The 13218-nt window shown below is 39.6% G+C and overlaps 1 protein-coding gene across 5 annotated transcripts in view; it reads left to right on the top strand.

The window, feature by feature from the left end:
- Nucleotides 1-13218, top strand: part of DYNC1I1 (dynein cytoplasmic 1 intermediate chain 1) — a 289366-nt gene that overhangs the window by 190399 nt on the left and 85749 nt on the right. For all 5 annotated transcript variants that reach the window (XM_090287212.1, XM_090287216.1, XM_090287214.1 and 2 more), the window contains one exon: nt 56-181. In XM_090287212.1, coding sequence (XP_090143338.1) covers nt 56-181 — 126 coding nt within the window. The remainder of the gene's footprint in view (nt 1-55; nt 182-13218) is intronic.

Genomic DNA, 13218 nt, shown 5'->3' with positions numbered 1-13218 from the left:
TTTTCTTTGTGTTGTCATTTTAGCATAATTTATTCTTGTGACCTCTTCTATTCAGTACCCAGAGCTGATGGTCGCTTCCTACAACAACAATGAAGATGCTCCGCATGAACCAGATGGAGTGGCCTTGGTTTGGAACATGAAGTTTAAGAAAACCACACCAGAATATGTCTTCCACTGTCAGGTAGGAGTCAGCATAGTAAAAATAACTTACATCTCCTGCGAGACCAAATATAGTTCATGCTGTCTTGCATCTGTCTCAAGTGGAGAGGAAGAACTGAGTTTAAAAATGGAATTGTTGACAATTTTGGAAAATTCCCCCACAGTAACCTAATGTTTTGGGAAAGTGGCAACCCTCTCCAAACAGTTAGAAAGCCTGGTTGGGGACTGTGTGTCATTTTCTTTCTATTTAAAACCGCCTCCATAAAGATGAGTTTATAAAGACCTCGCGCTTATGAAGAAATCCTGGTGTACCACTTCCTCTGCTTAGCAGCAGCATATGCGTGGCCACCCACATGGACATCCTCAGAGCACTGCCGCTTCAAGTTCCCTCCTCTCTCCCAAATGCAGCTCAATAGGATTCGCCAAATTTAAGTTTATGGGCGCCATCTTGCTTACAGATAATATTTTTGTAACTTGTTTAAGGGAATACCTATCATAAATCTTTCTCGAATTGTTGAGATATATAGATGCTGTTTTCAGTTTGCAAGTGCAGAGATCATTTCAAATAGCTCCTTGTGCCTGCTGGCACTTTTGTCTTCTCATTTATTCAACACAATACAGGTCGAAATTATGTTACACTTGCAAACATCCAGTTTTGCTCTGTTGCCATGACTCTGCTTAAATAATTGGCCTCAGCAGTGGCCAATACACCAACCCCTTTATTAATGCCCCTCTCCTGTGATTATGCACAGGAAAATGCAAAACAAAAATTCCAGCTCAAATTTCAGTTCCTCAAATACTACGATTCAGATGTACTGAGTGGCGGTTTACTCTAAATACAAATACATCAGTTGAAGAGGGAGGGTAAACCCGCTGATATTTGGAAGTTTAGTGCCATTTTATATCTAAGAGCTGAGTATCTTTTTGAACTCAAATATGTTTAGACTTTAGAACATTATCAGATATAATTTGGGGAACAGGAGCTACTGGAATAAACACCCCAGCCTCAACCTGATTTAGTAGCCTCTAATGCTGACCATGTTTTTCTAATTTGCTATCTTAAAAACAACAAGAATTCTAGGTCTGCATAGTAAATACCTTTATTTGTTGAACCTTTGAAATAAGAACAGTTTTTTCTTTTTTTTTTTAAGATTATCAAATTTGTCAGTTTGATATGCTCTTTTGGTGAATGTAGAAGCACAAATGTTAAACTGGTTAAATTTTAATATGTTTGCTGAATTACCAGGAAAATACTCAAAGGATCATGGGGTAAACAGAGGCACATTAAAAAAAAAGTGCTACTTAAACTATTTTGATATTACATAAAGGATTTCTTGAATGTTAAAAAAAATAAGAGGTAACAATATATTGTTTCAGTCAATGTACATGCTATTTATCAAAACTTATATTAACAGACTATAGGTAGCCTGTGACAATAACAGTTTGATAATATGGGTAATATTCACAGCATTGCATAGTAAACAAGTCAGTAGGAGCATAATAATGCTGAGTTAAGAACCAAATTTCAAAGGTCTTTGAAATTAACTGAAATTTCAAAATTTCCTGTTTTATCACACAATTGTTAATAGAAATATTGATTGAAAAGAGCATTTTCTCTTTCCTCTCTTGGTATCATTAAGATTATTTACTGAAGATCTCACCAACATGCAGTTAATTTTATTTTTAGTTTCTCCATTAAATGATTTAATATGTGTATTTTAGAAGAAAATATGCTCCTGATTTTTTTTTTAAAGTCACAATTATTCTGAATGTCCTAACAAAATACACTGACTAAAATATCTCTGTGTTCCCCAAATTCCTACTATTATCTTCATTTTGACTGGTGACCAGAAACAGAAAGCGGTTTTAAACTCAACCTAGTATTCTTAGTAGAAGAAAAGTGAGAATTCTAATACTTTTACACTTTGGGGTTAATTAAGTGACATGTGCAAAATACTTTGAGGCCTCTGAGAGTCTGCGTGCCAAATAAAAGCTACTCATTTTAACACATGTTTAAAGATACTGAAAACCATGATTGTGCACCTCAGACTTGAATAAGTAGTAGTGCATATAAATGACCTTTAATATTCATGAAAAACACATTTAGAAAACGTTAGGAAAACCTAAATTGCTGAATACCACTATAGTACCTCATTTCTGTGATTAAATTATTTCTCTTAAACTGATCCAACTGAAGGGGGAAGAATGTATCACCAGCTTTGGGGAAATAAAAAGGCAAAGGGCTTTGGTCTCTCTAAGGAGAGGAGGAAAGGGAAGAAGTGGATACAACCGAAGTCATTATGAAGCCCTTTCTGAGGATCCCTGATGGTTCGAATAGACAGAAGTGGTTGGAAACCACTGGAGTGTAGAGGAGTGATAAAGAAAGGGGGTGATAAGGTGCCCAAAGTGGTTGGCTTCTTTTTTTGGAAGGGGGAACCTTTCTTCTTGCTCTGCATTTCCTTTCTCCTCTTTGGCCCAAACTAGAGTGGCATTTCTTGTCTTCCTTACTCAGATGCTGATCCCCTGCCCCACCCTATTTGAGAAATTTACTAACCAACTCCCCTGGCCTTCCCTCCCCCCACCCCACCCCCACCCACACACTTACATTTCCTGTAGCCAACTCATTGCCTGGGATCTGCTTTGGTGGTGGATAGTTAGAAGATCCAGAGTTGTTTTTCCAGGAATGGGCTCAAGACCACACTCAGCACGACATTGGGACAGTGGGCAGTAAGGGAGTTGGACAGTACCATTATTTTTGGAATAGTGACTCACCTTGCTATATTTGAAACCCATGAAGTTAAGATAGAAGCCAGATAGGTATCAGTGGTAGTCAGTAGAAAACAAAGTGCTATGATACTGAGTATGCCTGAGCTGATGGGAGACCAAACCAAGTGTAACTTGAGCAGTCAGGAAAGGTAGAGATGAATCAATGGATGGAGGATAGGTGGAGGGAAAAAATAATAAGGGCAGTTTGTTGACTGCACAGACCTCTAGTAACTACAGTGGATATAACTGCATTTGTCTGTATTTTACATTTTGCCAGCCTTTCTGCCTTCATGTTCTCATTGATTCTTACAACAATACAACAGAAAGGATTTTTATTCTTCTTTTCCAGTTGAGATACTTTGTACTTTAAGGGTTCCCCAGCTAGTGAGCCATGGAGCCAGGCCTAGAACCAAGGCCCATTCTCCCAGGCTGCCCTCAGTGATGGGCCAATGTGGGCCTTGCTAGCAAAGGCTGTGCATTTCATCCAAAGCGTATCTTTGGCAGCCTGCCATTTAGAAGATGTTGGTTAAACATGGTCCTGGAGGTGCCTACTGCAAAGAGACAGTAGACCTCAAGAGGATGATCAGCAATCCCTGGGAAAAGCCTCACATCTTGTACATGTAATTGCTGAATTGGCTAAGGTCCTTGGTAGCCATGCAGCCTGGTGCATGGCATCAATTACATTCTGGGCCTGTAATAGTCAAGCAGAAGAGCATCCACCCACCAGGGACCCCAGGCTACTCTCCTCCCTGTCCTTCAAGACTCCTGGGTAGGAAAGACAGAAAGGGGCACTTGGGCCACTCAAGATCCCTCTGGCTGTGTCCAGACTGGGGAGGGATATGATGGTGAGCCAGCCAGTGGGGCTGTCAGCAGTGGGACTTTTTAAAAGAAAACTATTTTAATGAATATATATTTGTGTGTATATATACATTCACCTTAAAAATTAAAGCTCCCAGTCTAGAAATAAAAACAGCAAATCAGAGACCTTGATTGCCAAGCACTTCTCAGTTGCAACATGCATTTCTTGTTAACTGATGAATGGTAGCAGCTTCTCCCAAAGCTAAATGGGGATTTGGAGAGCCACGGAATTAAAATACATGTGAGAAAACCCTGACTCCTACCCACCAACCTATTGGTTTTCCTCTACAGCCTTTCTGATCTCTGGTTAAACTAACTTACCATACCCGGTCTCTTTTAAACACTGTCTCACTGAAATCAGGTAGTTTGTACTTCCACATTCTCCTGTGATGTGGCAAGAATTTCATAATTAGACACTTTGCTTGGTAGAAAAGAGGACTCTGGATAGGAAGAAATAACAAGTGCTTTACAATGATTGTGCTTTTATCATTTTGGAATTATTGCATTAGCTAGCTATTTCTTGATCTCTGCAGATTCTTCATATTTTTCAAAAGCGTGTAATTGCAAACAAATCTGTTGGCTCAGGAAAGCATCATTTCAGGCACTAGAAAGCAAATGCACAAAAAAAAAAAAAAACAGACCTCAGTTTAGTGTTCTTGCGCAAAGACTGACAGGCTCTTAGTCTAATCATGAAAAGATTGCAGTAGGAAGACTCATTTCTCTGTTAATCATAGCAAGGCCAAATACCTTCTGCTTCCATGGGCAGTTTTGTGTCTTTACTAAACTGAATATTTAGTGTGGGCTCTGGTTCTGCGTTTTCTATTTTGATTTCAGTAAGAGCTGTCCACACTTGGAAAGGAGCGGTGGACTCTGCATAGAAATCAGCCCCTCGGCCCCACCACACGATCTGGCAGCTCTCCTGCCATCTTCTGTAGTGGCTTACACACACTGTCATTACATTATGCATCCTGACCACCCTGCCTTGCTTACCCTGGTGTGGTCTTTCTCTTTTAAACTGAATGAATAGAATCAGAAATATATATCTTAGAATTATCTGCATTGAGGTAAGTGGAAAAGTTATATTTAGAGGCTTGGTTTGGTCAGAGGTTTTTATTTTTACTTTTTATTTTTTCCTGATTTGGTTTCTTTGTTCTTAGCATTCTCTTTTTAAGGATTATCTGACAATGACCTGAAACCCTCACTATTTTTGGGAGAAAGAAAATGTGAAGTAGGGTGATAGTAACTAACCTCATCTGTGCCACTCTAAAATCCTCAGTTGACTTTTTCCATATGTGTAACTACACTGTTCATCAAGAATCTATAAAGATTATAGATGAGATTGCAACACATAGCTTTAGCCACCCAGTGGTGGGTTCCACATGATGTTCCTGCCCACCTTGAGGAGTGCTGGTGACACAGGAGGGAAGATGGGCTGGTGATGAGGACAGGGAACAGGGGACAGGAAGTCAGGCCTTGCAACTCCACTCCCTGCTGACCACACTGCTAATGACCTGGGGGAGCTGTGGAGGCTTTGTTGTGTCCTGGAAAGAAAACTTGCCCCAGTCTCTGGTGGAACCATGAAGTTTACATCAATAAACTTGATTTTTCTTCCAGCAATTTTTGTCCTTCCTCAGTTCAGATTGTGTTTCATAATCCAAATCAACAAAACAGCTATAGACACGAAGACATAAATTAATTTAAATGCATTCTCCAAGGTGTACATTATGACCAAGCAGTGTTAGAACGTGACTGAAGGATTTTTATTATTTTTGATTAAAGAAAGGGTAATTTTCTTATGGCCTGGCTGATTTTTTTAAAGGAATTGTCTAAGCTTTTCTCTTGGATGTGGCAAGAGTGGTTACTCAGTAGAAGTCAAAAAAGAGGAAAGGGTGAATGAATACAACATTTTCTGCCATTAGGGCTACATATTCAAAATGCGTCATTGGGATGACAAAGTGAAAGGACGTAATAGGTGCTTAGTAATTGAGGAATAAACTTCATGGACAAGAACATGCTAAGTCATATAAGTAAGACCAAGCAGTCTTCAAACGCGATTGCTGGACCTACTGCCAGAAGGAGAAACCCAGAAGAGAAAACCTCAACCATTGTCATAAAGATTGTGATAACACATTCTCAAGTGTACAATTATGGGAAATTAAAGAATGCAAATGACATAAAAGTGAAATTAAGCTCTGACATAAGAGATACAAATTATATGGCTCGGACGAGAGGAACGGCTGCCCAGCAGTGCTATTTTGTGCCTTGAGGACAAGGCGTGAGGGAGTTAAATGTACATGCTGAAATGAAATGCAGACATTCGGAAGCACTTCTTTTATGCCAATTGAGTCTGACTGGCCCGACGATCGAGGCTAGAGCTAGACACTGATTCTTATTAAATCAAACAGCAGGAACTTCTTTTCTGTTTTTGGCCCAGGAAGCTGGAAGCAGAGAAACTGCCCTGCCAGCTTTCATTCTTTATCTGCCCTCTTTCTGGAATTTTCTCCAAGAAGTAACACAAGGAGAAGCAGAAATGATCATTGGAATGTATCTAGGGAAATTAGAATTATCAGCAGGATTATAGCAAACAGATTGTATCACAGACGGTTCCTTATCTGAGAAGCAACGAAGGAGACCGTGTACCATACAACTGACTGAGAGAGCTTGTTGAGAGAGGACGCCATGAGAATACACCTTTAAACAAGTTTCTTTCTGTCTCGCTGTGTCTTACAGCAAGTGATTGAGCTAACATTTAATATTATTGCAAAAACTATCTAAGACTTTCTAGCATTTGTTCTGCCCCATTAATGTGCACACATATTGGGAGCATAGAACCCCAAGGTTGAAGATTTTATTCAGTTCCCTAAATGCCCTCCCCTTCCCTTCCTATGCCCTGTGCTAAAACTGTCTGCACTGGGCTTTCTCCAGTTGTGCTTCATCAAGGAATTGCCCCAGAAATTAGTGATGCTGAGCGATGAGAGCCAGGTGGCAGTGTGAGAAGTTTCCTGGCCTGTCACTCCCCTTGTCCTTCGACCCTGCGCCGGACACTCACGGCGGTCTAAGGGAGATGGGCGTTCTCAGTGGTCTGCACAGAATACTGATGGAGCTCTAGTTGCTCCTTAGGATTATTGTGAGGATAAAAGAGGTAATAGACATGTTTTGGTCTGTTCAGACTGCCATAGCAAAATACCATAGGCTGGGTGCCTTAAACAACTGAGTAATTACCCCACAGTTCTGGAAACTGGTAAGTCCAAGGTCAAGATGCCAGCCATTTTCCTGCCTTGGAGATAACTGCCTTCTAGCTATTTCCTCACATGACAGTAGACAGCAAGCTTTCTGGTGTCTGTTACCATTGTGAGGGCCCATTCTTATGAGCTTGTCTAAACCTGATCACCTCCCAAAGGTCTCATCTTATATTGGGGCTTAGAACTTCAAAATAGCAGTTTTAGAGGGACATAATTCAGTGATAGTAATAGCTGCACATGCTTTCAGAAGATGAAGTACTTTATTTACATTTGGTTGTTTCACTATTATTGCATGAGACTCCCATAGGAGGAAGCTTAAACCTTGACATTGTTATATTTCTTTTTGAATAAATTCCTAAAGAAATTTCACCTTAGATTCATTCATTCGCCCCTTCATTCAACAGATATTTGGGGGGGTACCCACCATGGTCAGGTCCTCAGAATCACAGTTGGCTGGGCTGAAAAGAGGCTGTCCTCTGTCCACAAGAACTCTTCACTTTGCCCCAGTCCCTACCATGCCCTAATTCCCATCACGTGGCCAGCTCTCCTCACAGTAGTTAGATCCCTGTGTGTGATTTCTGTATACAAATGCCAAGCGTAGAGGGAACCTGGGACAATTCCAAAGTCCTCTCCTTTCAATCATTTAAACATTTGATTCATAACTAAATGATGATGATATATTTACCAAGTGCTGGGAGGCAGTTAAGCTCATAGTGGTTATGGGTGGGCTATATGATCATACAGCCTGGGATTATAATTTGGATCCACCACTTAGAAGCTCTGTGACCTTGGGCAAGTCATACATGAGAGTGAAATAAATAAGTACACATGAAGTACTTAGTACCAGGCACAGAGTAAGTAACTAGAGAATGTCAGCTGTATTTGTTACCCAGTATGCAGAAATGAAATTCAAAATACACAGCAATCTATACTGCCCTATCCAAATAGCATGGGTGAGGGCCCTGCTGTGTTGGAAATTGCATCTTTAGTTGCTGACTGAAAAGGGGAGGGACGGGGGTGGCCTGGCAGAAGAGGAGCCCTGGGAGGACCTGGAGGAAAACATCGAACCAACAAGTACAACATGATCTCAACATGTTAGTAACTGGTGATGTTGTACTAATGTGCATGGCTTGGAGTCATCCCTGCTACTCTGCTTCTGCCATGTGCTAGGTGCAGATGCATTTGCTTTCAAGGCTTAATTATTCACTGATTGCTTCAGGCAGGGGCTTCCTAGAGGAAGGAACCTTCTGGTTCCTGCATAGCTAATATGGCTGCACTGAAGTCTGTACAGACTAGCTGGCCATTTGCCATGCTGAACTCACTCTGTGGACCCCGGAGCAAGAACAGGGAAGATGGGGCTGACAGATGTTCTATGTTTATCTAAGACCAGATTAGCATCTCTGCCAAGAGATGTTCTTCCCAAAGACATATGATCCAGGCCCCCTAGGTGGGGCTTCCAAACAACATTTTAATATGGACAGAAGCAGGTTTTAAAATATACCATGTGGTCTAAATGGAAAGTATTAGAAGGCCATCCCTCTCCCTCAGAGGGCCTAGAGGACCTCATGTCAGGCAAAGAAAGGTGAGCAGCAGAGGGTGGGTCATTAGCACCCACCAGGAATGTTCTAGGCTGTTACCTCTTCTGAGGGGGACCTGTGCATTGCTTTGGCATCATTACATTCAAGGCACAGACCCACTTCTGGACTTCAGGCTATTTCTTAAAAAGTAAATAAATAAAGCTTTTTATTCCTCTCTACATTCTTGACCAAAACTTTCTGATGTGTGTGTGTGTGTGTGTGTGTGTGTGTGTAAGTTGCCTAATATTGTTGAATGAAAGGGGTTGTTTGAACATATCATGTTATTAATAAATACAAAGGTGTTAATATTTCCCAACAGTCACATTATTATTTGACTTCATCTCAGACAGTGGCTCTCAGCAGAGATATTCTTTCCATTTGTGTGATTGATTTTTGAAATTATTAAAAAACATGAATATCAAAGAGAATTTTTGCAAGTGGAACCATCATCCTTACTTTCATGGAAGTTTTTAAACCTTTGTTGTAACAAGTAGCCTACACTTTGTTTTTACCATGCTTATATTTGATTTATAATTTTAAAATGGTATGTTCGTTGGTAGACAAAGAGTTAAACAAGACATTGCTGAAAGATTTAGTCAATTTTTAACTATAATCTCCTTATAAATGTACTGAGCTTATATCTTATATGTTACAAATCATTGTTGCCATAATCATTTTACAATATCTACACTTCTTTTGTTGTTGCTTTTTTAGCTGATGTTTTCCTTTGCTTTGTTTAAAAAAATATTTCCAGCTCTTATGTAAAATGAGGTGTGTTATTTAACAGTGCTTCTTTACTTCTTGATAACTTGGTCTGACATTATGTTCAGGAGTTGAAATTAAATTTAACTTTAAATACAACAAAAACCTTTCTTTAAAATAACTTTTTTGTAAGTATGGTCTTCCGAAAAGAGAAAGGGACAGGAGCAAAAATTATACACAAGTACCCACACTCATATAAATGCACACACACACCCAAGACTCTAAAATCCTAGTCAAAAGTTATATTTCATGAAAGAGAATTATAGTAATGTTGATGGTTTGCCAAAACCTCAAGCAGTGACAAAATCCACAGAGTGTCCTGAAAGGGATGCCTTTGCAAAACCGTGCCTCTCCAGATGGTTTAGATTAGAGATGTTTAAAAACACATGGCAACATTAGTTTGGTTTAGAATTCATAGTTAATTCAGTAGATAAAATAATGCAAATTTGAAACCCTAGCCTGTATCAGAAAAATCATCAAATCTTATGATTGCTCTTAGGAGAGGTTGGTATGTGATGTGTTGATTTTTAAATGATCTAATTGAAATAATAAAATTAAGCAAGAAGTGGTAAAAAAATAAAAATAAAAAGGGTTGAAAACACAGGAGTATAAGTAGAAACTTTCTTCTCTGGAGAAGATTTATTCCTTTAAGCTGTCACATCCAATCAATTTGCACGGGATTCGACAGCCAATTGTCATTTCCTGAGATAAACTATGTCAAGAGGTTGTGTTACAGAGACAGCATGAAAAAAATGGGGAAAAATAGCTCCAGATCATGATACAGAGAGAGGCCAAAATGTCCTTAGAGCCCCCCAAGTGTTGCCAGAATCTCCTCACCTTCCTGAGTAGCAGATAAGCAGCTTATGCTCAAGCTTTCCCTTTGGCTTATTCAGCCTCTCCTGGCCCCCCACATACTATTTCCCAAAGAAAATGCTCTTGGTCCACGTTTCAGTAAATTAATTTGCCTTATATGTGGTTTTGAACCTTGGTGGGGGCTCTGTGTGAAGAATGAGGTTAACACTGTGTTCTCAGGCATGAGATGGGCCACAGTTACCCCAGGGCCCTCAAAATGCCCCTTTACTAAAAGCCTGCCCCCCCACCCCCTTTCTTATGACTAAAATAAAAAGTGTCCCACCCTGTGGTCCCACAGCTGGGCAGCCAGCAAACAGCTCCTGGAAAAGGACTCCTGTATGGGAACAGTGTTAATCTAATGGTGTATGTCATTGTGCACACTGCCTGCGGCACCAATGACGGCATTTAGCTGAGTTTAGGACAGTGTTCACCTGAGGGCTCAAAGCCTGTCAGAAAACATGGAACAAAGATTCTACAAAAGTAGAGTCAGAAAGTTTCAAACAGTAGTTGATGGGCTTGAAAGGGCTTGACTCTCAAAAGTGACACAAGTTTTCAGTTCCCCCAGAAAGGAACGCACTTTGAGCATTTTCTAAATATAAAAACTGGCTTTTAATGGCTGGAAAGAGCTCCACAATCAAAGCAAATGTGCTCCTTTGATGGCAAAATTGACACAATACACGCATGCACACACCCACATACATACACACATACACACTCATACACATATAGACATATACACACACATACACAGTCACATACATACGCACAAAGAAAACTATGGAGTAGAAAGGACAGACAGAAGTGCACAAAATTTGTGTGGATGCATGGAGACTTCCATTATAAAATTAATTATAATATTTTGCTTTAGCAACAGACACATTGTATTAGCCAACCTTCACTACTGATCCCTAGTTTGGCATCCATACCCATTTAATATTTATAACCAGAAATTATATTTTTGTTTCAACTTCTAATCACTTTTTAAGTAAATGGAAATATAGATCCCAGCTAAGTCAAATTTCTATTTTATGATAGTTTGGCCATGTTGCACCACAAGGAGAGTGAAGAGAGTTTGTTTTCTCATTTTTGCTTTTGATTTTGTTTTTCGTGTGCTTGTTTCTCATATATGATTTTCGACTTTTTTCATAAGACCTATGAATATATAGAATTTTAGTATCTCAGAGCTTGAAGGCCTATTCATGGTTTTCTGGACCGACTGCTTATCCAAATCCTGAATTCTCTTGAATGATCTCATCTTCTGTTACTAAGCCATCATCATCTTGCCTTGCCTGAACATTGCTCCTGCTGCTGTCACAGGACAAACCACCCAGCTCTCTGGAGTTTCCCAGTGTGCTTGAGTTCCGTGCTAAAGGACTGCTCATCATGGACACAGGCAAAGTCACATTGGGATGCCAAAGGGACCAAGTCTGGGAGCAGGGCAACTGCTTTGGGTTTCTGAGGGTGAGAATATCGCCAGCCCTCCACCACCACCTTCCTCACATGTCTCAACATCTTTCTCCCCGACCTGGCTTCCCTTAACATCATTTTATCGAAGGCACAACAACATTGTGTCCACCTGTTGCCATTGACATTGTTGGAAAGACTTCACTTTGGGGAATGATGCTCAGGGAAAGGAAAGTTCTACCTGGGCTCTGCCTTTCACCCTCACCCCCCAAACCAGGCTTGGATCATGCCCGCTATGTGTTTCATGGCATTCCCTGTAATACACTTAGTAAAATTGCAAAGATTTGCTAAGTTTTGCAACTGAATATCACTGTATTTCCCCCTCTGTGTATTGAAAGCTACTGAGACAGACTTAACACAAACCTCCTGCCTTTAGTACATTACAGTATGTTCTCTCCTTTGTAAGAGGGACATTTGAGCCAAGTTCTGTAAAACCTCACAAATTCAGACAACATGGAGAAAGAAGGCCAGTTCTTAAATCATCTATGACTCACTCAAGAAGATAACTACATAAGTTTTTTTTGGAAAGTAAATAATAACATTCTCCAAACTGTCCTTTGTATACATAGAAATTTTCATCTATCACGTCCTCTGATGTGATATCTGCTTATTCATGGTGTTGCCTCAATAAAAATATATTAACACTAAGAGTATGTGATAACGTGAACTAGTAATCAAACATCAGGGGTCTGATTTCTGTAACGAAGAGTTAGGAATGTTTTGTGGTTTGTGTATTATAGTTGATAACCATACATTTATGCTGGAGGGACTTAGAAAATATTTATTTCCCAACACTAGTCATATAGTTAGCCAAGTAGTATTTTTTATAGATAGTATAAAGAGAAATTAGTTACCCTTTATTATTCTGTAATAATTTCACAGCTAGTTAGGTAGTTTTGGTATTCTAGGAATAATATCGAAATAAATGGGAAAAGAGCCCCTTGAGTTTCTCGGATCCATATTATTTCAATACCAAATTGAAAGTATTTCCCTCAAAACCCTCATGGATATTTTAATGTTGTCTATAGCATGAATTCTTATCTTGAGGGACCCAACACTGTTGAATCTTGCCTATCAGTTGAATGAATTCAACCCATAAATATATTACATTATTGCTCCCAACCTTTAAACTCCTCTAAGTAAGGAAGGGTATAAATGGGCAAATGAATCACATATTTCTATTTTATGTAGTTCCTACTGAAGACTTTTAAGGCATATAGATGTGACTGGTTTATGTCAATAATGTTTGGGTACATGATTCTAGGACAGCAGAGAGCTGCAAAATACAATACATTGGGAAGGAAGAAAGTATAGAAATAGGGCAAGGCTTTTCATTTTGACCTGCAGAACAATTTGCCATACCCTTAGGTCAATGGCAGGTTAGCCCAAAGAAAAACACTCGAAAGTTATGCACAGCATGTTTTTAAAAAACCAACGAATGGATTTTTACTGCATGGCTTACATGTATCAAGGTAAGAAAGATGATGTGTTGAAAAATAGGCGGTATCAGTTAAAACAGAGTTTGGTGTACATGCCAA

Source organism: Furipterus horrens, unplaced genomic scaffold, assembly GCF_987537825.1.
Source record: "Furipterus horrens unplaced genomic scaffold, mFurHor1.1.pri manual_scaffold_9, whole genome shotgun sequence".
NCBI classification, from domain to species: Eukaryota; Metazoa; Chordata; class Mammalia; order Chiroptera; family Furipteridae; genus Furipterus; species Furipterus horrens.
This window is presented reverse-complemented; position numbering and strand designations above follow the sequence as displayed.